The following is a 27,055-nucleotide window of genomic DNA, read 5'->3' on the forward strand; positions in this document are numbered from 1 at the left end:
ATGCAAATATGACAAAATAAGCAGTTTCTCTCATTACAAACAGGACAGTGGTAACAGCAGCAGGCTAAGGACAATGTTTTAGATTTTAAACAGGCTGTATACATTTCAATGGGAGCAACAAGACGGTCAAATGTTGCTGATTTTACTACAGAGCAGGACGGATTGTAGGGCAGCAAACATCGTCAGAAAACACGTTTTCAACCCTGCAGGTTACCTGGTGTAATGTTTTTCAGCTAAAAGAAACATGGTCTGACTCCTACCAACTATATAAAGAGTAACTGAAGGTTAAATGCAGCCAACATGTCCTGTTTTAAGCCACCATCGCTCTGGCAGAAAGGGCGCCAGAGCCAGAGCGGCGGACAGGCGAGCTGGAACAAACCATTTCTTTGGAGGGGGGGTATCTATACTTTTGTTGTTAAAATGTCACGTCTCAACCAAGTTTATTTTTAGTAGTGTGTCACACAAACAGCAAATACTGTCAAAAAAGTGAGAAATCTTTGGAGTGCTTTGATTGTGGGTTAAAAACGCCCCTGCTGTCCATCATCCTCGCAGGGTCCAAGCATGCTTTTTTTTAAAATTCCTACCCCGCCCTCCCTTTCAATGGCTCTGCACCCCCACTGGGGGGTCGCGCTCTCCACTTTGTGAACCACTGTGTTAGTGTACAGGATGTGCATGACCACCCTACAGTGCTGCGTTACTGGAGGGGAGGGGGGTAGAAATGCACTAAACACATAAAGTCGAGTTCCAGTTGACCCGCGTTTCTGGCCTCATATTGCACACTGACACTGTGACGGTGTGTTCACAAACTGCATGTCCTCGTTGCTTTCACTGTTTCCAGGATCGTCACGCTGGTTTCTAACAAGCATCAAATCTTCATAACACTCCCTGAATCAGTTTGCAGCTATAAAAGCCTGACATTAAACCCAGGCTGCATGTTTCACTGTGGTTAGACTGTGTGCCTCTCACCATCACAGGGCTTCGTTCTTCCTGCAGATGACATTTACACTGAACAGCGTAGGACCTGATCCAGGAGTTTCCTTTGCAGCTGATCAGAGGTGGACCAATCAGGTCTGAGTATGTTTACCCTGAGCTGATGCTCACATAGCAGGATTCACTGCTAGTGATGGTCATGAAGCCTTTTCCATCCAGATGGTTCACAAAGGTTCATTGTGTGATGCTTCGTGTGCACACAACCCGCCTGCTGGTCAAAGCCTTCATTTCATTGTCACAGTGCACCTCTCTGCATGTAGCCATGAGTTATCACGCATTTCTGGCTCTCTCCTCACCCGTCGCCTGGTGACGCTGGAAGTGTCTTCCTGTTAAAGAGTTTTTCCCTCCGACTGTCACAAGTGCTTGCTCATGGGGGGGGGTCTGTTTGTTGGGGGTTCTCTGTCATAATGTAGGGTCTTTGAACGGGAATGGTCAATTATTTAAATTCAATGAAGTCGATCTATTATTATGTTAATTACAAAATAAAACAAGAATTTAATGCAGATTTTATTAAATGTTCAGATTCAGTTCATGAATTATTTGCAGATTTAAAGATAACATTTGAAAGTGAGTGCTCAGCTTACACAGTGGTACACCCCGCTCAGCTGCAGAGCCTCACATTAGCATTCATTTAACAACCACCGTAAAGAGCAGCCAGCAGGGGGAGCCAACAGTAATCATTCTCTCTGATAGCTGTAGTTCAACTGACAGGAAACAGGAAGTAGACAGTGATTGGTCAGTGATTTCAATAACAACAGTTTCCTCAACATCCCAAAAGATTCACAGTAAGCTAAAAGAAACGGGCTCCAGCTGATCTTCATCAGAAGACAGTGGTCTGCTCCTGCCTCTGAGCCGAGTCTGGGGTCTGCACACAAACGTCACATCAGTCAGGCTTTCTCTGGGTTAGCTGGATCAGCTGAGCCCAAACTCGTCGTAGAAACAGGAAACAGGAAGCAGCAAACTTACGAGGAAGAGCAGGGTGTGGTGGATGATGAACTCTCTAGTGAGGGTGATCAAGTCCTGGTTCATGGCCTGGAACAGGGACGGGACCAGGACCACAGCCAGGTTATGGGCCGACATCTTGTTCACCTGAGAGAACACCTGAACCCTGAGGGAGAGAGGGAGGAGTCAGTGAGCAGGTGATGTTCTGTGTGCTGGTTTCATTCACTGTGTTCATGATCAGACTAAATAAATCATATCAACAGGTTCCATCAGCGTTCGATTCAAACTCAGGTGACTCCAGCCCTCCCACCTGCACGTCAGTGCAGTAGAGCTGGGCGATAGAACGATAACGATATGTAAAATAACTTTTTCTCGATAGAAAAGTTAAACTATTGCGATAGGCCTCACCGCTCGTCCTCTTAAAAAAAAAAAAGAACAGCCAATCCAAATTAAGTAGTGCAGAGCCGAACCAATCACAGCCGCAGCGTCACGTCACGTGACTTGTTGCGTACAGCACAAGTGCCAAGCCGCACATGTGTATTTGTTTGGGAAGCAGCCAGCCGCCGTGCCGCCCGGGTAACGGAGGAAATGAGTGCGCCGACTAGAGATAAATCAACCGAGAGCGTGACCGAAGGTTACCGAAGAGAAAACAGATGATGGTTCCAACGCCGGAGAGATTGTCGAACGGAAGAGCCACAGAAGCTCCGTAGTGTGAAGGTGTTTCGGCTATTTCAAGTCTGACAAAAACAGAGTAGCGCGCACTGTAAATGTGCCGAAAGCAAGTCTGGAAATACAATAAAGCGGTGCAGCTCAATCTCTGACTGGAAGCGCTAATTCGTCATTCGGCTTTTGTCAGACTAAAGTAACTGTTAAAACTGTTTGAAAAGCTCAGCTATACAACAAGGAGAGATTGAGAATTTCCTTTTAGTTCTCAGTTTATTTGATATTGACAAAAGTTAGTCAATTTTGTCTGATCTTCTGTAAAACAAACTAAGATTTATTTTTAGAATTATTATTTTGTTTCTAAGTGGAATTGACAATTTAGTCTGTTTCGTTTGTTCTGTTTTGAAACGTAAACGCTTTAGCGGCTGCCTTTTGTGTAGTTTGCCATATTTGCCTTTATTTATCTGAAAAAGTCTCATGTTCCTTAAGTACATCTACCCTGTTGAACTTATTATGGGAAATAAATATTTAAATCAAAACAAGCTGCTGATTATTTCACATTTTACTTGTGAGCAACGGCACATTTAAATCTTACAAATATAGTTATTTGGCTTATATTGTGATATTTATCGTTATCGCCTGAAATGAAAAAACATATCGTGATATGAAGAAATCTTATATCGCTCAGCTCTACAGTCCAGGTAATGACATCAAAGAGCAAACATGAAGCATTTACCACTGTGACTCTGATAAACGGGGGGTGAAGTGTTAGTCTGAGAGATTCTCCTAGTAGGACATGAGTGTGATCAGGTGACACTGTCAGGTGATCTCAGGTGAGACAGAGGCAAACACGAGCTCTGAAACTACGTCTTACACCCCCTGCTGCCAGACTCAGGAACTGTAAGTAGCGAGGGGGCGGGGCTGACTGAGAAACTGACTGAGTCGTTGTCCAATGAACTTCCACTTCCTGTTCCTCTGTGACTCCAACGAGTCCAAAATGTTCAAAATGAACTTTTTATTTTATTCAGTTAGACAGGAAACAGTTTAAACTGAGCAGGTCGTCGCCCCCTGCTGGACATTAGAGAGGGTGCAGCGTCAGTGTTCCTGCCTAATTACTGTACTGCTCTGTGTGCTGGACACCTTTCTGTCAGCAGCTCATCTGTAGGATCGATCATCTTCCCAGGTCCCGCCCCACCACCACCACCCTCATCGCGACTCTCTGGCTGGTTCACCGCTGGTCAACTGCAGAGTGGGAACGCCTCAAAGACGCTGTGTTTCCTGTTTCTGACGCCAACATGTTCACCTGCTCCCTGATAGATCCCGCCCACTGACAGGAGCCGTGAGGGGAGCTGGACTCCCTTAGGGCGGTGTCAGAGAGGCCGATGTTGTCCAAGATAAGGACAGTGCTGGACCTCCCACCCACTCCATGACGTGCTGGGCGAGTCACAGGAGCACGCTCAGTGCAGGACTGAGATTACCCATAATGCACCACTGAACGACACATATCTGTGTGTAACATTAATGTTAGTTACTGTTACTGTTTTAAATAAACTGCTCTGCTTCTGTGTGTGTGTGAGAGTGTGTGTGAGAGTGTGTGTGTTACATGTAGAAGTGTCCAAACAGGGCATTCAGGGTCGCTCGGTTGTCATCAGGAAGTTGCCGTAGTAACCGTCTGTACTCCTTAAACCTGCGTTTCTCGTCTGACACACCTGAGAGACAAACAGGCTGTTAGAGAGAGTACTACGACTACTGCAGTATCACTGCTGTTAGCCCGAGTACTACGACTACTGCAGTATCACTGCTGTTAGCCCGAGTACTACGACTACTGCAGTATCACTGCTGTTAGCCCGAGTACTACGACTACTGCAGTATCACTGCTGTTAGCCCGAGTACTACGACTACTGCAGTATCACTGCTGTTAGCCCGAGTACTACGACTACTGCACTATCACTGCTGTTAGCCCGAGTACTACGACTACTGCAGTATCACTGCTGTTAGCCCGAGTACTACGACTACTGCAGTATCACTGCTGTTAGCCCGAGTACTACGACTACTGCAGTATCACTGCTGTTAGCCCGAGTACTACGACTACTGCAGTATCACTGCTGTTAGCCCGAGTACTACGACTACTGCAGTATCACTGCTGTTAGCCCGAGTACTACGACTACTGCACTATCACTGCTGTTAGCCCGAGTACTACGACTACTGCAGTATCACTGCTGTTAGCCCGAGTACTACGACTACTGCACTATCACTGCTGTTAGCCCGAGTACTACGACTACTGCAGTATCACTGCTGTTAGCCCGAGTACTACGACTACTGCAGTATCACTGCTGTTAGCCCGAGTACTACGACTACTGCAGTATCACTGCTGTTAGCCCGAGTACTACGACTACTGCAGTATCACTGCTGTTAGCCCGAGTACTACGACTACTGCAGTATCACTGCTGTTAGCCCGAGTACTACGACTACTGCAGTATCACTGCTGTTAGCCCGAGTACTACGACTACTGCAGTATCACTGCTGTTAGCCCGAGTACTACGACTACTGCAGTATCACTGCTGTTAGCCCGAGTACTACGACTACTGCACTATCACTGCTGTTAGCCCGAGTACTACGACTACTGCAGTATCACTGCTGTTAGCCCGAGTACTACGACTACTGCAGTATCACTGCTGTTAGCCCGAGTACTACGACTACTGCAGTATCACTACTGTCAGAATACTGTCAGTAGTACTACGGTTATACTGCAGTACATGCTTTTTCACAACAGTCATGTGACCAGCGTTTCTTTTAGGAGACATCTGATTGGACCTCATCAGCGCCCGCTAATGTGGGTGTAGGTATGTGCAGTGCTCTGGTGGGCGGAGTCAGAGACACTGATGATGGATAATTAAACCCAGTCAGTAGTAGAAGTACAACTCCAGGTCTTTTAAACCTTGTTCTGGAGACAAATATATAAATATTTTAGTGTTACACAGTTGCGTCGGGTTACAGTTACTTCACTCAGAAAAACTGCAGTACTTTTCAGGAGGGCTAATAGCGGCTCATATAAGGTCTCTGAAGTTTTTGCAGTTTCTGCAGAGGTTACTGCTATTAGTACTACAGTACAGATACGGCAGCAGCTCTACAGACAGCAGTACTACATGTAGTAGTAGCTCAGACAGTAGTTCTTCGTGTACCTGCAGCCTGCAGCCACTGCCCTTGGGCTCCGTTGGGAATCAGACTCTCTTGCCGGCGGACATATTGTTTGAGGGCGGAGCCAGCATCTAGCACGCCCTGCTCATGACTCTCCAGGGGGGCGGAGTTTGGTGATATAATCAAGGCCTCCACCAACTGGCTGACTTTTGAAGCGAGACCGCAGCGCCGGTACACGCCCTCCACCTTCAGACCTGAGAGAGAAAATGCTGCATTAGAAGTATCCCATGATGCTTTGCTGCCTGTCACTGTGTTGGCATGGTGACCTCGGCTCACCGTAGGTGGTGATGTGGGAGATGCAGCGCTCGATGGCCGGCGGTACCGAACCTCTCAGCTGCACATCCATCACCGGGTACAGAGACCAAGAAACTGAGCTCTGATTGGCCGCAGGAGGATGGGGCACGGCTGGGCTCTGATTGGCTGCAGGAGGACGTGGCACGGCTGGGCTCTGATTGGCTGCAGGAGGACGTGGCACGGCTGGGCTCTGATTGGCTGCAGGAAGACGTGGCACGGCTGGGCTCTGATTGGCTGCAGGAGGACGTGGCACGGCTGGGCTCTGATTGGCTGCAGGAGGACGTGGCACGGCTGGGCTCTGATTGGCTGCAGGAGGACGTGGCACGGCTGGGCTCTGATTGGCTGCAGGAGGACGTGGCACGGCTGGGCTCTGATTGGCTAGAGCTCTTTGAAGGTGGGTGAACCAGGACCGACAGCTGTATTGCTCTTCGAAACGCAACGACACCCTCCTGAGGAGAGAAACCAGCTGTGATGTCACATACATCTGTGGTGGTGTCAGCCAACCAGAAGCTCTGAATTCACATCATTAGTTTTATGAAGATGCTATAGAGTGATGCTGCACACCTGTCTGCAGTTGCCATGGTGACGATGTTTTCAGATGGATCCATTTCTGTAAGAGGAGTTAAACCCAGACTGGTCACTGATATCAAACTGTCCTCACATTCATCAGCAGCCTGACTGATTTCAGCAGATACACACAACTCGTCTGCAAACACAATGCCGACAGCCACAGAAGAGCTCCGAATGCAAAGAAGCCTGAAAGCTGCTCGGACAGTTCAGGCTGTGTGTAGGGCAGAGATGTGACACCAGACCGATAATCAAAGAATAAACTACACGAGTGTGTGTGAATGAAAACATTTCCAACAAGAAAGCACTCAAACAGATCAATATGTGTTCCCTCAACATCTACTGAACAAAACAACATACAGACGCATACTCATAAGACAGACTGTTACCGTGGTGACTGAGCATGCCCAGATCAATTGTGAGAGACTCATGGGATTCTCTGTGGACAGGGTGAATGCTGACTCCATCCTCCCAAAGCAGCAGCCAGGCCTCTGGATGATTGGAAGCTCTGCCCAATTCTACAATACACACTTTACTGACTGCGGAGGCTCCGCCCACCTCAGCATAAGACACGCCCCCTGGAAGAATCACCTGGAAACATGAATTCAGTCAGTCAGAGGACCTGAGCTGTGGATTTAGAGGAAAAGTCTGACCCAAACCAACATTACCTTCAGAATATGGACCAGGTGGTCCGACAGCCCCTCCCTGCTGTCAGCTGCACAGATCAGCTGATCTGTGAGTGTGACGATCTCAAACTGATGAGCTCGGCTGAAACACAGCAGCAGGTATGGTTTGGTCATCTTCATCACAGAGACACACTGTAACCCTCAATAATAAATGCCCTCGGTGATGTTTTTGTACCGCTAATATGCAACATTTATACTTGATATACTTCATTTATCAGGCTTAATAACCAGCCTGTAGAACATCTTCTGGATGACCTGTAGAGGTGCTGATGTTTATCACACCTGGTTTAAAGGACCTGTAAGTAGGCAGGCTGTTATGATGTCATAGATCACAGTAAAGATTCATTATGACATTAGTAAACTAACATCCATCCATTCGCTTCTGCTTATTCTTTTCAGGGTCGCAGGGGGCGCTGGAGCCTATGCCAGCTGTCATAGGGCGAGAGGCGGGGTACACCCTGGACAGGTCGCCAGTCTGTCACAGGGCCAACACACAGGGACAGACAACCATTCGCACTCACATTCATTCACACATTCACACCTAGTGACAATTTGGATTATCCAATTAACCTATCCCCACAAGCTGCATGTCTTTGGACAGTGGGAGGAAGCCGGAGTACCCGGAGGGAACCCACGCAAACACGGGGAGAACATGCAAACTCCACACAGAAAGACCCCGGCCTGATGGTGGAATTGAACTCAGGACCTTCTTGCTGTGCGGCAACAGTGATAACCACCGTGCCACCGTGCTGCCCCAGTAAACTAACAGTTTCTAACTACAGTTTCAACTAACCGTATGAAACGACTGATTCTTTCAGCTTTGCTGTTTGAGTCGGTTTGTAGGTGTTTGCAGTGAATAGATATGTCCAGCAGAGGGAGCTGCAGTGTCAGAGTTGGCTGCCCTGAGCTTCCTGTTTTGTTTGTGGGAACTTCCTGTGATGTAAAACGTTCACCGGTTGTGTGTAACGAGCTCAGCGTGTTGCTTTGGTGTAGCTTTGGCGCTGGCAGTGGTCTGAGCTCAGTCCCGTGTGTCCTGCACTAAATCTGTTGGATCCTTTCTTCTATCCACACATCATGCAGATGATTTAGGATGTCCCCAAACAAACTGGTCCTGAGTGATTCAGAGCTACCCTTTGATGAAATGAAGGACCCTGAAGGAGCCTGGGGCAGTGCTCGGGCTCGCTGTGTCGCACAGCGTCCTGGGTCCACTGACTCGGAGCGGGCCACGTTCCACACCTCCAGTGCTGAAGCATGGCGTTACCTCTGAACGAGTTCGGGTCGGCCCGGAGGAAACACTGTCCAACAGACAGGTGACCCGGGACGGGGACGCCGCTTCCTCCTCACACTGTGCAACTGAATGAATTTCCTGACAGTCGTAGCAGAGACACCCCGAGCTCTCCCTCCACTTCCTCCTGCTCTGACACCGAGGTGTTCCCAAACCAGCTGACAGGTGTGCCGCGTGACCCCGGCCACTGATGGTTGAGCTTTACATCATTGCTGACATCACCATGAATGAGTTCAAAGTTCACAAAAATACATTCACAGAGGCGTGGCCTCATCAAGGTGGCCTCCGCCTTTCAGACACAGCCTGTGGTCAGTCAGGTGTTTTTCTGCTAAAACCTCTAAAACGCAGTATTACTGTGAGGTACTGCAGTACTTGTGGTACCAGAGGTATTAGTACTGCATATTTACCCGTCTTTGAGGAAGACAGACAGGACTTCTCGCAGGTCGAGCACGTCGCAGGCTGCTGATTCGTTTTCTAGCGAGAAGAGAAAACGATCATCCTCCAGTTTCCCGTGAAGCTCCTCCTCCTCACCTGCACAGATGACACAGGTGAGTGTTTGCTGATGTTTGGGTGGATCAAAGACACTCTGACATGTCACCACATTCATATTCATGTACAGCGTTTTGATCTCTGCGAGTGCACCTGGATTCATTTGAACTGCATACCTGAGGGGGCGGAGTCCAACCTCCTTCTACCTGACAGCGGCTGGTGAGGCGGGACTTCTGAGCACAGAACACACACAGAGCGGCAGGTGAGCTCAGATCAGCATTTACTGTCACCTGTGTGTGTGTGTGTTACCTTTGTGTGCGTTACCTGTGTGTGTGTGTTACCTTTGTGTGTGTGTGTTACCTTTGTGTGCGTTACCTGTGTGTGTGTGTTACCTTTGTGTGTGTGTGTTACCTTTGTGTGCGTTACCTGTGTGTGTGTGTGTGACCTGTGTGTGTGTGTGTTACCTTTGTGTGCGTTACCTGTGTGTGTGTGACCTGTGTGTGTGTGTGTTACCTTTGTGTGCGTTACCTGTGTGTGTGTGTGACCTGTGTGTGTGTGTGTGTGTGTTACCTTTGTGTGCGTTACCTGTGTGTGTGTGTGTGTGTGTGACCTGTGTGTGTGTGTGTGACCTGTGTGTGTGTGTGTTACCTTTGTGTGCGTTACCTGTGTGTGTGTGTGTGTGACCTGTGTGTGTGTGTGTTACCTTTGTGTGCGTTACCTGTGTGTGTGTGTGTTACCTTTGTGTGCGTTACCTGTGTGTGTGTGACCTGTGTGTGTGTGTGTTACCTTTGTGTGCGTTACCTGTGTGTGTGTGTGTGTGTGTGTGTGACCTGTGTGTGTGTGTGTGTTACCTTTGTGTGTGTGACCTGTGTGTGTGTGTGTTACCTTTGTGTGTGTGTGTGTGTGTGTGTGTTACCTTTGTGTGCGTTACCTGTGTGTGTGTGTGTTACCTTTGTGTGCGTTACCTGTGTGTGTGTGTGTGACCTGTGTGTGCGTTACCTGTGTGTGTGTGCGTTACCTGTGTGTGTGTGTGTGTGTGACCTGTGTGTGTGTGTGTGTGTGTTACCTTTGTGCGTGTGTGTTACCTTTGTGCGCGTTACCTGTGTGTGTGTGTGTGACCTGTGTGTGTGTGTGTTACCTGTGTGTGTGTGTGTTACCTGTGTGTGTGTGTTACCTTTGTGTGTGTGTGTTACCTTTGTGTGCGTTACCTGTGTGTGTGCGTTACCTGTGTGTGTGTGTGTTACCTTTGTGTGTGTGCGTTACCTGTGTGTGTGTGTGACCTGTGTGTGTGTGTGTTACCTTTGTGTGTGTGTGTGTGACCTGTGTGTGTGTGTTACCTTTGTGTGTGTGTGTGTGTGTGACCTGTGTGTGAGCGAGTGTGTGTGTTATCTGTGTTAGAGTGTGTGTGTGTGTGTGTGTGTGTGTGTGTGTGTGTGTGTTATCTGTGTTAGAGTGTGTGTGTGAGTGTGTGTGTGTTACCTGTGTGTGAGTGAGTGTGTGTGTGTGTGTTATCTGTGTTAGAGTGTGTGTGTGAGTGTGTGTGTGTTACCTGTGTGTGAGTGAGTGTGTGTGTGTGTGTTATCTGTGTTAGAGTGTGTGTGTGAGTGTGTGTGTGTTACCTGTGTGTGAGTGAGTGTGTGTTATCTGTGTTAGAGTGTGTGTGTGAGTGAGTGTGTGTGTGTGTGTTATCTGTGTTAGAGTGTGTGTGTGTTACCTGTGTGTGAGTGAGTGTGTGTGTGTTATCTGTGTTAGAGTGTGTGTGTGAGTGTGTGTGTGTTATCTGTGTTAGAGTGTGTGTGTGTTACCTGTGTACTCGTTGACTCGCAGCAGCTCGGTCTGCAGAGCCTGATTGGCTCGCTCTGCCAGCAGGATGAGGGAGGGGGTCTGTGGGTCTGATGAAGACACCTGCACAGGTGAGAGCCTCAGATGAAGGAGGGAGTGTGTTATAAATGTTTAATAAGCTTAACGAGCATCATGAACACAGGACAGTACCTTTGCTCCGGAGCAGATCAGAGACATCGTTTCCTCCACGTCGTCAGTGCAGACCACCTGATACAGCCTCTGAAACGCAAACACACACACCTGTCACACATATGACACCTGTGTAACGCCTCTGAGCGTGTGCGGTGGCTGAGCTGATTCTGGGTCAGACCTGCTCCATCATGGAGGGAAATGAGGCCAGAGCGTGCGCTCGTCTGTAGCGTCCCCTGCTGTATTTATCCTTTATGAACTTTGACCTCTCCTCATCTGTGGACTCTGGGCGGAGCTGCTCTGCCGCTGGCACCACTGGAGCCCACACCTGATTTGCCAGCTGGTTACCATAGGTAACGAACAGCTGGCAGAAGATTGAAGGTAAAAGTTAACTGCAGTTTCCATAATGTCCAGCAGAGGCAGCATTGACTCCAATGTTAAAACTCTACAGCAGAAATAAACATGTTTACAGCCTGAGACAAAAACTGGTCTCTATCCGGTCTTTAAGTCTGACGTCATTAGCTGTGTCTGGGCCCAGACTCAGCTGCAGGTCCATAAGCCAAACGATCACTGTGGCTGCTCTTCCAGGTGTAACGGTTACGTTTAACGTTCAGGCATCCATGAAAACTGAATTTATTAAACTCAACAGAGTTAGAAGTTAGCAAGGAGTTAGCTTGCTAGCCTGTCCTGACTGAGAGATTTCTAAAACAAATTCAAACGTACAGCTCTGCTATCGCTTCTGAAATAAATGAAGACAGAAAACTAAACAGCAGTGACGTTTGTGGGGTTACTTTAGTTTGGCTAGCTGATATATAATGATGTGCTACGTGACCGCTAGCGACACAGCTATGTTAGCATAGCATAAACTTTTTTCCCACTCAATAAAAGTTCCCGATGGTCAGGGACAAATGCAATCACATGGCAGGATGCTGTAAAAGGACCAAACTTCAGCCAGGAGAACAACTGAGATAATCCATCCACAATAGTTAGTCATTCATATACTGCCGCATGGGCTGGGCTGCAGTTACATCCTAAGGTTTTAAAAACTGAGCTTTAAAATGAACAGTGGTAATAAAAACTGAGAGAGGCCGACAGTGATCACTGACTGTTTAGGGGCTTTTGAGAATAAATAGAACCAGATACAAAGCATTAAAACATGTTAAAAACACAACAGCCTTATTAAACGCAGAGTAGCAGGTTTCATCACGTCATCACTTAAAGACCTGATAGATCATAACAACAGTGGGTGGTGACAAAGGCAGCTGTAGCTGCTAACTGGCTGGCTGAACTGGGACTCTGTGTTTGTGTTGCAGTGTGTTCAATCCCCACCCACTCACCTGTATCAATGGTTCAGTCCAGATTTTATTGTCCATCCTTAGACTGCGCACCTTCGACAGGTTGCTGCCCAGGCCTCGATGGTGACCTGAGAACATGTTAGCATTTTGCATTCAGTGGGTTTTACAGAATCTCAGAATCTTTGTTGTCATTGTGCTTTCGAACAACAAAAACTGTTTACACACCAATTCACTACAAGTGAAAAAAGGGCAATTTTAAGAGTATAAGTATGTACAATAAATTTTAAACAAAGAAAAAATGAAATAAATAAATAAATGAATGAATATAGTATGTACAAGACTGTGAATAAGAATGAAAAAGTGAGGATACGGTTGCTGCACAGTGCTTTAGTCCTCAAATATTTTTTCTATTTAACACAGTTAAAAAGAAAAGAAAATGTGCGAAGGTTGTGTTTTCGCAGTGATCACAGTGTATCAACAGTCTACAGGTGTGTGTTATCAGCAGGTGAGTTTTATTGACAGGTGTGTTTCCCTCACACTGCACACATTTTATTGGCAGTGGTGAAACTGGAACGCTGGTATCGTTTCATTTAATCAGCATCATATAAACTGTTCCAGCTAACAAAATGAGTCAGGCTCACATTTGGTTTCCTTTCTTTACCTTCTCTGTTTATCTCAGAGCTTTCTGCTCTGTTGGTTTGGACGTATGCTACTCCTGTGATATCACCGAGATCTTACAACAGTGTTTGTTGGTTTCTCTTCTGGGCCTTTAAATGGCACTTTGGAGGATCTTCTGCATCTGGTTATATTTGCTCATTCACAGCATCCAGATTCTTAAGAGGACAGCTCTGAGTCTCTGATCTTTTAAAAACAGCACAGGGAGGTCCGGTCTCTTGGACATGAATCTGTGCCTTTGTTTTGGTAGATTAAAATCGATTTTGTGTTACATATTTTCCTCAATATTTTTATTTTCTGCCTTTTTCATACTTGTGTTCTGACATAAGTCCTGGGTAATGTCGCTTCTTTACGTCCGTGACCAACGATCGTTTGAATCCTGAAAACGGTTCACACCGATACATCTCATTCTGCTGTTACACAACCCTCTGCATTAATAATCTTAACGTGTACCAGGTGTGCTGTCATACCTGCACAGTGCTGACATATGACCAGCAGCAGATTGACCGAGGCCCACTCCGGATTGGCCGCACCACAGTCCCCGCACACCTTGTTGTACGGGTGTTCCCAGAGACGCAGCGCCACCTGACAGCAGGACAGAGCGCTCTGGATACTTGAAGACAGCCTGTCCACCCAGAGGGACAGATCCTTTGACGAATCAACAGACAGGCTGTAGGTAGGGGGCGGGGTTAAAGAGAGGAGGATATAATTTTAGCAAACAAATAAACACCATACAGGTATGGACACACAGACAGGGGTTTACTTGAAGGTCTTGTATGGAGTGATGAGGCTAAACGAGTGTTTCCCCGTCGATTTGACCGAGGCCACATTCAGGGGGACGGTATACGAGGCCACACCCAGCTGGAAGCCCTCCTTGTTAGGGTAAATCCAAAGGTCATGACCCCAGAGGGCAGCATAAGCACGACCCCGCGGGTCCTTAAGGGTGATTTGTCCATGGAGTTCTGGGGGGGCGGGGCTTGGATTGCCTCGAGTCGCGAGAAGAGAAGTGACCCAACCGTCCTGAACCTCTGATAGACAAACAGAAGCAAGCAGAAAAAATATGAGAGGCCGGCGTGAAACAGGGAAGCCGAGACCTCGGGTCTCTTTTATAATCGTACTAAAATCGCTCACGCTTTAAAACAAAGGCAGGTTTCACCCGGAAACAAAACCAGGTTTGACCAATCTGGTAGGAGCTGTCCCCAGTCGTCTTTCTGTGTTGGGTCAGTAGAATCCAGTAGAAACCAGAAGAGTCACTGTTCTTACCTTCACTGTGAGCCATGAAGTCATAATGCTTCTTCCTGAAGTAAACAGAGAATCTGCCTTTGTCCAGTTTCTTCACGTTGGTGATACTGGAGACATGAAACAACACCTCACTGAACCGGTCCTAAAGAGCAAAGAAAATGAGTAAATCGCTTTGGCTGAAGTCATCAGATTAGATTAAATTAGATAAAATAAAACTTTATTAATCCCCTGGGTGGGTTCCTCCTTTGTCTTCACACAGCTGACTAAACGTCAAACAGAAAACTGATTAAACAGAAGTGTGAGATCGTTGAGAGTTTACTCCAGTGTCCTGTTATATTTTAGACAGCAAGGAGCAGACGGACGATTCATTAAACTCCACCGAGATAATCTGGAAATTTCATTAAAACTTTAATAAACTGTCATCTGCTCTTTATTGTTAGTTAGCACCTTAAACACTTCAAGCTGTGAGCTAATGATAGTAATATAAGAGCAGATGCATGCTGGTTGTAATAGGCTGTACGTTTTATGTCTAATCGATGCATGATCTGATTAGTCGACTATCAAAAATAATCGTTTGTGGCAGCCCCAATGTGGATGCTAAAAATGACAGCCTCAACATGGCATTTAATCTGTTATTAGACCCAATTGGCTTCTCTCACAATGTAAAAGAACCCACCCACCACTAGGGATGGGTATCGTTTAGGTTTTATCCGATGCCGGTGCCAAACCGGTACTTTTGAAACGGTGCCGGTGCTTAAACGGTGCTTGAACTGGTGCTTTAGCTGTTTTTTTGTAAAAAAATAACAATGTTAGCCTTTTCTGCAGCTATGGGGCATATATGGTATCACTCTTGGCTGGAAGCAGTGCTTAAACAATGGAAAAAACACAAACTTTGTCCAAAAACTTCTCATGTTTAACTGTTTTCCACTTTTTCTTTGGTCATTTTGGCCTTTTTGGCCAGGGTGAAGGGAGTACCTGCCATCAAACAAGAAGACAGCTGCATGTAACTACGATCTCTAATAATCAGCTACAGTGGATGCAAAAGTATTCAGCCCCCTTTGGTCTGAGTGCAGTCAGTTGCACATAGACGTTGCCTGATGAGTGCTAATGACTAAATAGAGTGCACCTGTGTGTAATCTAATGTCAGTACAAATACAGCTGCCCTGTGACGGCCTCAGAGGTTGTCTAAGAGAATATTGGGAGCAACAACACCATGAAGTCCAAAGAACACACCAGACAGGTCAGGGATAAAGTTATTGAGACATTTAAAGCAGGCTTAGGCCACAAAAAGATTTCCCAAGCCTTGAACATCCCACGGAGCACTGTTCAAGCCATCATTCAGAAATGGAAGGAGTATGGCACAACTGTAAACCTACCAAGACAAGGCCGTCCACCTAAACTCACAGGCCTGACAAGGAGCTGATCAGAAATGCAGCCAAGAGGCCCATGGTGACTCTGGACGAGCTGCAGAGATCTACAGCTCAGGTGGGGGAATCTGTCCATAGGACAACTATTAGTCGTGCACTGCACAAAGTTGGCCTTTATGGAAGAGTGGCCAGAAGAAAGCCATTGTTAACAGAAAACCATAAGAAGTCCCGTTTGCAGTTTGCCACAAGCCATGTGGGGGACACAGCAATCATGGAAGAAGGTGCTCTGGTCAGATGAGACCAACATGGAACTTTTTGGCCAAAATGCAAAACGCTATGTGTGGCGGAAAACTAACACTGCACATCACTCTGAACACACCATCCCCACTGTCAGATATGGTGGTGGCAGCATCATGCTCTGGGGGGGCTTCTCTTCAGCAGGGACAGGGAAGCTGGTCAGAGTTGATGGGAAGATGGATGGAGCCAAATACAGGGCAGTCTTGGAAGAAAACCTCTTGGAGTCTGCAAAAGACTTGAGACTGGGGCGGAGGTTCACCTTCCAGCAGGACAACAAGCCTAAACATAAAGCCAGGGCAACAATGGGATGGTTTAAAACAAAACATATCCATGTGTTAGAATGGCCCAGTCAAAGTCCAGATCTAAATCCAATCCAGAATCTGTGGCAAGATCTGAAAACTGCTGTTCACAAACACTGTCCATCTAATCTGACTGAGCTGGAGCTGTTGTGCAAAGAAGAATGGGCAAAGATTTCAGTCTGTAGATGTGCAAAGCTGGTAGAGACAGACCCTAAAAGACTGGCAGCTGGAACTGCAGCAAAAGGTGGTTCTACAAAGTATTGACTCAGGGGGCTGAATAATTACACACACCCCACTTTGCAGTTATTTATTTGTAAAAATGTTTGGAATCATGTTTGATTTTCGTTCCACTTCTCACGTGTGCACCACTTTGTGTTGGTCTTTCACCTGGAATTCCAATAACATTGATTCATGTTTGTGGCTGTAATGTGACAAAATGTGGGAAAGTTCAAGGGGGCCGAATACTTTTGCAAGCCACTGTATGTACCACAGGCCTCCAAGCTGGCTGTAGTTAAACCTTTACTCAAAAAGCATCTCTAGACCCAGCAGTCTTAGCTAATTATAGGCCAATCTCCAACCTTCCTTTATATCAAACATCCTTGAAAGAGTAGTTGTCAAACAGCTAACAGATCATCTGCAGAGGAATGGCTTATTGAAGAGTTTCAGTCAGGTTTCAGAGCTCATCACAGCACAGAAACAGCTTTAGTGAAGGTTACAAATGATCTTCTTATGGCCTCTGACAGTGGACTCATCTCTGTGCTTGTCCTGCTAGACCTCAGTGCAGCATTCGATACTGTCGACCATAATATCCTATTAGAGTGATTAGAACATGCTGTAGGTATTACAGGTACTGTGCTGCAGTGGTTTGTATCATATCTATCTAATAGACTCCAGTTTGTGCATGTAAATGGAGAGTCCTCTTCACCCACTGAGGTTAATTATGGAGTTCCACAGGGTTCAGTGCTAGGACCAATTCTGTTTACATCATACATGCTTCCCTTAGGCAGCATCATTAGAAGACATAGCATACATTTACACTGCTATGCAGATGACACCCAACTCTATCTGTCCATGAAGCCAGATAACACACACCAATGACTTAAACTGCAGGAATGTCTTAAAGACATAAAGACCTGGATGGCCGCTAACTTTCTGCTTCTTAATTCAGATCAAACTGAGGTTATTGTACTCGGCCCTGAAAATCTTAGAAATATGGTATCTAAGCAGATTCTTACTCTGGATGGCATTACCTTGGCCTCCAGTAACACTGTGAGGAACCTTGGAGTCATTTTTGACCAGGACATGTCCTTCAACGCACATATTAAACAAATATGTAAGACTGCGTTCTTCCATTTGTGCAACATCTCTAAAGTTAGAAATATCCTGTCTCAGAGTGACGCTGAAAAACTAGTTCATGCATTTATTACTTCCAGGCTGGACGACTGTAATTCATTATTATCAGGAAGTCCTAAAAACTCCCTGAAAAGCCTTCAGCTAATCCAAAATGCTGCAGCAAGAGTCCTGACAGGGACTAGAAAGAGAGAGCATATTTCTCCTGTATTGGCTTCCTGTTAAATCCAGAATTCAAAATCCTGCTCCTCACATACAAGGTCTTAAATAATCAGGCCCCATCTTATCTTAATGACCTTGTAGTACCATATCACCCTATTAGAGCACTTCGCTCTCACACTGCAGGCCTACTTGTTGTTCCTAGAGTATTTAAAAGTAGAATGGGAGGCAGAGCCTTCAGTTTTCAGGCCCCTCTTCTGTGGAACCAGCTTCCAGTTTGGATTCAGGAGACAGACACTATCTCTACTTTCAAGATTAGGCTTAAAACTAAAGCATATAGTTAGGGCTGGACCAGGTGACCCTGAATCCTCCCTTAGTTATGCTGCAATAGACGTAGGCTGCCGGGGATTCCCATGATGCATTGAGTTTTTCCTTTCCAGTCACCTTTCTCACTCACTATGTGTTAACAGACCTCTCTGCATGAATCATATCTGTTATTAATCTCTGTCTCTCTTCCACAGCATGTCTTTATCCTGTCTTCCTTCTCTCACCCCAACCAATCACAGCAGATGGCCCCGCCCCTCCCTGAGCCTGGTTCTGCTGGAGGTTTCTTCCTGTTAAAAGGGAGTTTTTCCTTCCTACTGTCACCAAAGTGCTGCTCATAGGGGGTCATATGATTGTTGGGTTTTTCTCTGTATCTATGAAGCGCCTTGAGGCGACTGTTGTTGTGATTTGGCGCTATCTAAATAAAATTGAATTGAATTGAATTGATAGGTCCACACAGTGAGACAGGTACACAGAGTGAGGTAAATAACACAGTGAGACAGGTGAGAGATGCCAGCTTACTGTGCGTTTCTTCCACAGAGACATCAGCTGTCCGTCCAGCGTCGCCCATAATACATTATGTCTGTTAAAGGCAGAAAACAAGTTCATCATCCATTCAACTGACAAGTAAGCAGTCACATGATTTTGGGTCCCCTGATTAGCCCAGGTTAGCTGGTTCTGCTCATACTACAGGAAATATGAGGTTCTAATGGGATTTTGTTTCAGCGAACGAGACAGATGAGGCCAAAAGACCAGAAAATGAAGAAGAACCTTTTATGAAGATCTTTAGGTGCTGATACATGATAAATATCCCAACAGTAGATAGTACGGACGACTCGAGAACCTGGTCTTTGTGGACACCCTTTAGGTTTTGAGGCCCAGGCCGACTCTGTCCTGGAGTGAATCTAAACCACGGCTTGTGAAACTTAAAGCTGGTGATGGCCTTGACATTACCTGAAGCCTTTCCAGACGTCCAGCCAGCTTGCCCGGACGACAGGGCTCTGAGGAGTAGGTTTCCCGCTGGCGCCCTTCTTCCTTGACACTCGGATGGTGGCCGCCCTGCAGGACACACCCACGTTAACACTTTGAAGGTCGATTTAGTTTTGCAGGCGTTGTGCGTAGTTGTGTTTACCTCGGTGTCTTCTGTCTGACAGATTTTCCTGATCGGCCTGCTGTGTTGGGAGGGGGCGGGGCCGGCCGAGTAGGTATCAAACGAAAGGAAGTATTAGTCGAGATTCTGCAGAACAAACACAACGACACCATGAGAAAGGTGTTTCAAACCCTTTAAGGAGCTTTACATTGTAAGGTAAACCCTACAGTGATACAATTTACCGACACGTTCTCATCCCAAAAACATTTCACGCCAGGTGACAAACCGTCAACATATTACGTTTTTTCCTAAATATAATACGAGATAATATGAGAACCGTTTGGACTCAATCTACACATGTTCGTTCATTTTCCTAACATCGCTGGGAGAACACTATTTAACATCATTAAAGTGCTGGTTAGGGTTAGGAACAAGGTTATGGTTAAGGATAAGGTTAGGTTTAGGGCTGGAATGTCTATTTCCGCAGGACTGTCACTGGATTTCATCCATAACCCGGCGTGTACCATAAGAACACGGAAGGTCACCTTTCGCGTTCCTCAGGAACGCCGCAGGACTTGACAAAACATCAGGATGTTACGCCTCGGGAGTGAGAACAGTCTGAATTCACAGTAACCATACACACTTGTCATTGTTGGTCGTCGGGGCAGAACGAGGATCTGCTTCAGCTGTAGAAGGAGTGGGGCTAACACCTGATTCTTCCTCCTCATTGGATGACTCAGATTCAGCTTCCTCTTGGGTCGTCCAGCAGGCCAACGTGGTGTCCGACGGGTTTTCTGCTCTGGTGCTATGAGGACCTGGAGATAAAACTGGAACCAGAACCAGGAAAAACTGAAGCAGTTGGAAGCCAGTGGGAAGAAGCCCAGCAGAAGAAATACTAACAGTACCTTCACCTGTTACCCCTGCAGCACCCTCTACAGGTGGCAGCGTGACTGCAGCGGTCGGGTCTAAAGCTGATGTCACCAGCTGTGACAGTGCTCCAACATCTGGACACAGGTTCAGAGGAACACAAAGAGCATGTGTTAGTTCTTCTTACCCTCAGAAAGGGCTGAATCCTCTGAAGCTTGCAGAATGTTTAACGTTCAGGTGACCTAAAGCTGTGCACCACCTCAGGTGATCACCTGCACCCGACCTCCTGACACTTTCTACCAGCTGGAAGTGAAGCTGCACTCTAACTGTGGATCATACCCTCCTGATGTTTATATAAAAATTACACACAAACGTCCTTTTTCTGGTGGTCGTACCTGTCGTTGCACCTGTACGAGCATCTCCAGCTCCACTTCCCGTCAGCGAGGGTGGGTGGGGTTTAGTATTTGGGAGGGGTGGGGCTGATGGAGAGAAGCTCTCAGCAGGGTTACCCACACCGCTAACAAACCCTGCAAAGCTGGGAATGTTAGCCAGTGAGTTAAAAATGCTGTCCAAGCTAGGAGCAGGTGCAGGTGTGGTGGAGGGGGCGGGGCTTAGCACAGCAGTATCTGCGTTAGCACCAGGTGGCATTGGATTGAATGACGCAAGGTTAGCCTCAGTGCTAGCAGCTTCTGCTAAGTCAGGTATGTGGGTGGTAATGCTATTAGCTATGCTGTCTAAGGAGGGGGGAGCAGAGGGTGTGGAGGGGTTCCAGGGGGCGGAGCCTCCAATGGAAGCAGCGACTCCTGCCAGTGACGGGATGTTGGTGGCGATCACGCCAGTGACGCCGTCCAGAGTTGGCAAGGTGAGGCTACGACTCAGTGCACTGTGAGCATCTTCATCTGAGGAGGACACATGACATCAGCTTCATCATTATTTCACAATAAAAAGCTCGGAGACTTTCACAATAAGACTTCAATAAAGATCACTGACATTTTCACAATAAGAGTCTTGTAATACCAAATGATGATTCACAATAAAAATGCTAAACTTTCATTTAGACTTTTACGTTTAGAGAACAGTGAAAAAGACTATCACAATAAAAGGTCAGCAATATTAGCGATACTTTCTCAATAATAACACCTGCAATATAATTACAGGGGCTTTCAGAGTAAGTCATCTAATAATGCTCTGGAATGTCACAATAAGAGTGACAGCATGGGGAGCTTCATGAAAGAGTCCTTCAGAGTAAGAGTCTGGTAATGTTCCCTGGAGAGACACTTTCATAATAAAAGCTTCCTGGGCAGAGCTCTATGGGGCAGTAGAAGGACGACCAACACAGTTTCACTTTGTGAATTTTTCCACCATCTTTGAAGTGATCTGGTCGGAGCAGCCCGGGACATGACGTGACGCGATCTTTACAGAGATTATCTGATTACCACAGGAAGACAAACTGGTTTGAGATAATCACCCGTGATATCTGAACAAACAGTGGGAGGAGTTTCCCTCGCCCGAACAAACAGGTTCAACGGCTCGCAGTGAAAAAACGCCAGCAGCTGACTGGTAGGATGAAACTGACGAGGTCCTGCAGCTTTTATTTTGGTATACTTAATGATCAGTGATCAATAATCGACTGGTCCTCAGTCAGTCTGACTCAGAGCTGGAACTTCTGAGACCTCATCGATCACAGGAAGTGAGCGTGGTCTTCAACAGGAAGCAGCCGAAGCTTTGTGCCTGACTTAAACTCGGTGTTGTTTCTGTTGGCTGCTTGTGCTGGTCTGCTGACTTTAAGGACCGATGTTTGTCTCTCACTTCCTGTTTGGATGCTCAGGTCTTCACACGTTTGTGTTTAACCTCCTGTTTCATTCTTTCCTTCGTGTCTCGTGTGTTTGATGAAGTCGTCCTCTTTGTAGGAGCTGAAAGAAGCTGGGCCATCTTCAGTTCTTAGCGTTTGATCCCAGAGTCTGCTGAATCATCATCACTGTATCGTCGGGGTTCAGCAGTGTAAGACTGACTGTGTTGGTTAGAGAGGAGATGATTCCATGATGATTCCAAGATGATTTCATGATGATTCCAGGGTGATTTCAGGGTGATTTCAGGGTGATTTCAGGCTTTCCTGCATCTTAAAGGAACCCTCTCGCTCACTCAGACCTGCTGCAGGTTTGGACCGAACCAAAGTGTCATCATGGATCAGGAGCGAAGCAGTAAGGACGTCACACACGTGCTCTGTTCTGTTTCAGGGGTGTCAAACATAAGGCCCGGGGGCCAGAACCAGTCCAGTCTGCTGCATGTCTTTGGAAAATGTGAAGGAGAGCAGAGATTTATAACTGTTACCTGTGTTAGAGCCTTACCTCCACTGTGGCCCTTCACACACGCCAAAGACATTAATAACTGATAAACAATGAAAGGACAGAAATGCGGCTCACCACCTACATGACTGTTTTTCTCCTAGATGAACATCTCAGGGATCAGGTGTTACAGAGCAGTTTCACTGGTGTGGAGCCCACTGTGATCTAGAGCCCACTGTGATCTAGAGTGGGCTCCACACAGCCCACCATGTAAAGTCAATTTCACATCCCTGTGCCTTCTGTAGTCTCTGTGTGCGCGCGCGTGTGTGTCTGTGTGTGTGTGTGTGTGACTGTGTGTGTGTGTGTGTCTGTGTGCGTGTGAGTCTGTGTGTGTGTGACTGTGTGTGTGTCTGTGTGCGTGTGAGTCTGTGTGTGTGTGACTGTGTGTGTGTGTGTGTGTGTGTGTCTGTGTGCGTGTGAGTCTGTGTGTGTGTGACTGTGTGTGTGTCTGTGTGCGTGTGAGTCTGTGTGTGTGTGACTGTGTGTGTGTGTGTGTGTCTGTGTGCGTGTGAGTCTGTGTGTGTGTGACTGTGTGTGTGTCTGTGTGCGTGTGAGTCTGTGTGTGTGTGACTGTGTGTGTGTCTGTGTGCGTGTGAGTCTGTGTGTGTGTACCTGGACTCTGTTGAACTGCTGGCTGTAGAGTTCCCTCAGCCTTGGCACTGAAACACAAACGTTAGGACTCAGTTTCTGCTCTGATTGGTTGTCCTGTGGTCACATGACCACGCAGTGATGTCACAGCTGTGACAACAACTCCACCTTCTACAAAGACACAAGAGAGCGAGGAGAAGAAAAAGCAAAAGAAGAGGACGAAGGAAACACCTCAGACAGACCGCGGCTCAGAGGTCAGAGGTCACAGCCATGACTGATGTGTTATATGTGAACCCAGCTGCTACTGTAATCTGATTACAGACCACGTTCAGATGATCAAACTGGGAACAAAACAGCTGAGCTCAAACATAAAAACGTGTGAAGACGTTTGTGTCGTCTGTTTCATGCAACCGTACGATTATGATCCCGACACAGTATCAGTGACACACTCGACCACATCCACACTAAACTCTGCAGTACCACACATCACCACCTCTACTTCCTGTTTACTGTCCCTCCAAAATAAATCCTAACTCAGGCTGGACTCTGAGCTGATTTGCTGTCTCTCCGTGTGAGCGAGATATGAAATCAGTGAAATGAGACTGAAGCACAGATTTCATTATTGTTGGCAGATTTAAAGATTATCTGACCTTCCCAGTGAGGAGGTGGAGCTTCGATTTCCCGTCGAGTAACAGCGGCGAGGCTTCGGGATGGGAGGAGTAGACATCTGCTGGACAGGAAGAGCCGTTAGTGATCTGATCATTGTGATTGGTTTTCATTCAGAAGCTGATCAGAGGAGTTTTTAACAATCCTCGTTTGGATGGAGGCAATTATCTTTGACCTGTACGTGGAGCCTCCGACCTCACGTTTCACTCTGAAGATGAAACAAAAGTAGTGAGATCACAGCGGGCACGTCACAAGTTTGACAGGCGGCGCGCTCCAGTGAAGGGAACACGGCGAGCAGCACGATGCTCGCCGAGAACGAAGAGGAAAGCTTTCATTACAAACATGAAACACTCCCATGATTCCCTCTGCTCAGCAGCTCAGAACAGATGTTTTAATGACACAAGCCAGTCGTATGACCCGGTGTAGCGCCAGGTCAGACAGCATCAGTGATTAGAGATGTCACAGTCAGAGTGCTCAAATCCAGCTGTGAGCGCACAGCTGTGTGACGCCTTCAGAGGAAACAGGGAGAGTCTGACTTCAGGACGAGCTCCTCCTCAGGAGGAACGCAGAGAGGAACTTCAGTTTCACAGTAAAACGTCTGCATTTAAACACGACAAAGCCGAGCTCGTCAACAAACCTTGGTGTAAGTCAGAGTGAAACACACAAAGTTTTCTTTGAATCTCTGATGATCTGCTCATGGAGACTACAGCCCCCCTTCAGACCCTCAGGACACTCACACACACAGAGCAGTTGTTACCTTGGCGTCCGTCAGCTCCTCTGGATCGGGACCTCAGTCACCTGCGTGCCTGCTTACCTGTCTGAGCTGTGAGCGTGTGCTGTGTGTGCGTGACGTCATCGAGCTGCGGCTCCACCTGCACTCATAAACACAGAGTGTTAAATCCACCCTGTGTGTGTGCGTGTTTAGGGCGTGTTCTCAGTGCGACACGTTACATGAACACTTGGTGTGTATGAACAGACGTGTGGCCTCCTGATGTGATCAACATTTACAGGCCGCTGGAGCCTCGGTGCAGCCTGAGCACGACTCCGTGTCACACACAGGTGAGAACAGGCGAGGCTCCTTTAAGTCAGCTGATCCAACTCTGACAGTTTTACAGTGAAGTCTCACCAGTCAGACCGGCACAGGTGTGGCTCACCTGTGCGTGTGTGTGTGTGTGTGTGTGTGTGTGTGTGAGAGAGACTCTTCTTCGTGGGTTTAAACAGGTTGAGCCTCAGGTGTGTGTGTGAAGGAGGACAGAGAGGTAACCTGAGCAGCTCAGTGTGTGAGGAATGTCTTTGACCTCTGACCTCCTGAGAGCTCCACCTGCTGGCTGCTCTGCAGCATTACCAACAGGTAAATCTCCATGGTAACAGCTTCTGTATGAATCATTAATAACACAAATTTTTATGCACAACTTTATTCCTTCATTTTTTTATGGTGGGAGCAAAAAACTGGGTGAACTTAGTGAGGTGATCACCAGTGTGACCTCTGACCCCGACCACCATAGATCTTGGTTCGCTGGCACAGTTTGTTAAACCAGTCATCACTAATGGGATTTCAAATGGAGACAGATCTTAAACTTGAACGCCAGTACTTGTAAGATCTCGCTTTTTTCTTTTGAGGCAATTAGCCAAAACAAAGGCCATCTTATCAAAGCAGCTTTCTGAGACAGTAGTGCACGCCTTTGTTACTGGATTACTGCAACGCACTTTATTGTGGGGTTAGTGATACAGCCATTAGGCGTCTGCAGCACGTCTTTTAACAGGAACAAACAGTCTGAGCACATTTTAATTTCACTCCACTGGCTGTCTGTACAATTTAGGATCGTTTTTAAAGTTCTTTTATTTGTTTTTAAATCTCTTAATGCCCATTAGTGCTCCTTAGGTCCGGTCACCAGCTGCTGAAGCTACCTAAGCTAAGTTTAAACTAAGTATGAATTTAGAGGTAGCTGCTCCAACGTTGTGGAACGACCTGCCCGTGCATGTTAGGCAGGCCTCTTCTCTTTCTGAGGTTCAAACATATTTATTCGCTGAAGCCTTTGGCACTCTTTCAGGGGCTGACTCAATTTGTTTTAACATGTTTGATTTTATTTATCCATGTATTTAATTTTTGTTGTTTATGCCTTTGTATATGTACAGCACTTTGTGAACCCTGGTCCTTTATAAATAAAGCTGGTATGGTAGTTTCAGCTGTAACCATTGTACAGGTTTCTACTGGGAGCACTGGTGTGGATGTGACCGTGACATTTGGTTTCTTTTTCTCCTTTTTAAAAATGTTTATTTGTGCAGATGAACTCCATCGAGCACTGATAGCAGTCTGTTAGCATCAGGCAACAATAGGCAGGTGGTCAAACAGGTAAAACAAACATACATGAGCTATTTCATCAGAAACAACACGACAACCATCAAACTGCAAATATGTATGTTAGCTTAAACAGCCGACAAATGACTGCAGTTTAGTAGAGAATACAACTACACGGTATTATTAGCAGTGAAATTACACAGACTGCTTTCCAGCGCACACGTCACCTTCAGCCTGCCCACTACAGTCAAACATACATCGTCACAAACACCAGAGTGCTTCCACTCCTTAAAATCAACATCACACCTGCCAAGTTATTAACTTCAACCAGCAGAAGCAGCAAAATTATAACTTCGGGGCGATCGTGGCTCAAGAGTTCGTCTTGTAGTCGGAAGGTTGCCGGTTCGAGCCCCGGCTCCGACAGTCTCGGTCGTTGTGTCCTTGGGCAAGACGCTTCACCCGTTGCCTACTGGTGGTGGTCAGAGGGCCCGGTGGCGCCAGTGTCCGGCAGCCTCGCCTCTGTCAGTGCGCCCCAGGGTGGCTGTGGCTACAATGTAGCTGCCATCACCAGTGTGTGAATGGGTGTAAAGCGCTTTGGGGTCCTTAGGGACGAGTAAAGCGCTATACAAACACAGGCCATTTACCATTCATTGCTTTGTTTCACACAGGAGACAGAATTATACCCGAGAGTCCCGTACTTCTGATTGAGGCCTTGTTTTGTGTAGATGCATCTATAATTGTTACTCCTGCACAGCTGCTGTGGAGCACCATAACTTTGTTCTATGTGTCCAGTGACAAGAAAGGGCTGTTCTATTCTATTCTATTCTATAATAATTTTATCCGAGCTGAGTCTTCAGCCAACTGTTGTTTGTAACCGGTGACCTTTGACCCCATATATTAAACCACACCCATCATCTTTAAATACTCACTGTGGATTTACTACTGTACCTGAAATGCTGCAGTCGACGCTCCCTGATGGCAACATCCTCTTTCAGACATGCTCTCAGGAAGAGTTTCAGGTGTTCACCAAGTGCTGAAGAACAGGTGAGTGACCTGACAGGTAAGAGGAGGAGGAGGAGGAGGAGGAGGAGGAGGAGGATAACCTTC

General features: G+C 46.8%; 1 protein-coding gene across 4 annotated transcripts; it reads right to left on the reverse strand.

The window, feature by feature from the left end:
- Window positions 1-452: 452 nt before the first annotated feature.
- On the reverse strand, window positions 453-26,992 carry LOC146379822 (arf-GAP with Rho-GAP domain, ANK repeat and PH domain-containing protein 1). 4 transcript variants are annotated; one of them, XM_084941051.1, is made up of 26 exons: window positions 26,897-26,992; window positions 23,634-23,710; window positions 23,008-23,054; window positions 20,446-20,949; window positions 20,089-20,187; window positions 19,827-20,010; window positions 19,226-19,330; window positions 19,048-19,152; window positions 18,616-18,676; window positions 14,319-14,439; window positions 13,819-14,083; window positions 13,526-13,725; window positions 12,423-12,508; window positions 11,267-11,449; window positions 11,107-11,175; window positions 10,920-11,019; window positions 9,291-9,347; window positions 9,033-9,156; window positions 7,323-7,422; window positions 7,044-7,245; window positions 6,652-6,697; window positions 6,070-6,536; window positions 5,778-5,987; window positions 4,199-4,304; window positions 1,957-2,098; window positions 453-1,855 (listed from the first exon to the last, which is right to left on the reverse strand). In XM_084941051.1, exons 1-26 carry the CDS (start codon window positions 26,945-26,947, stop codon window positions 1,811-1,813), a joined length of 3,756 nt encoding a protein of 1,251 aa, XP_084797177.1. In that variant the 5' UTR covers window positions 26,948-26,992; the 3' UTR covers window positions 453-1,810. The 4 variants fall into 4 exon arrangements, with proteins under 4 accessions (XP_084797177.1, XP_084797175.1, XP_084797174.1 ...); XM_084941049.1 differs by lacking the exon at window positions 26,897-26,992 and adding an exon at window positions 24,407-25,466 and having other exon boundaries at window positions 19,827-20,187; XM_084941050.1 differs by lacking the exon at window positions 26,897-26,992 and having other exon boundaries at window positions 454-1,855; window positions 23,634-24,399.
- Window positions 26,993-27,055: the final 63 nt, after the last annotated feature.

The sequence above is a fragment of the Perissodus microlepis genome, chromosome 10, assembly GCF_051167445.1.
Source record: "Perissodus microlepis isolate ML-2025 ecotype Zambia chromosome 10, ASM5116744v1, whole genome shotgun sequence".
NCBI lineage: Eukaryota > Metazoa > Chordata > Actinopteri > Cichliformes > Cichlidae > Perissodus > Perissodus microlepis.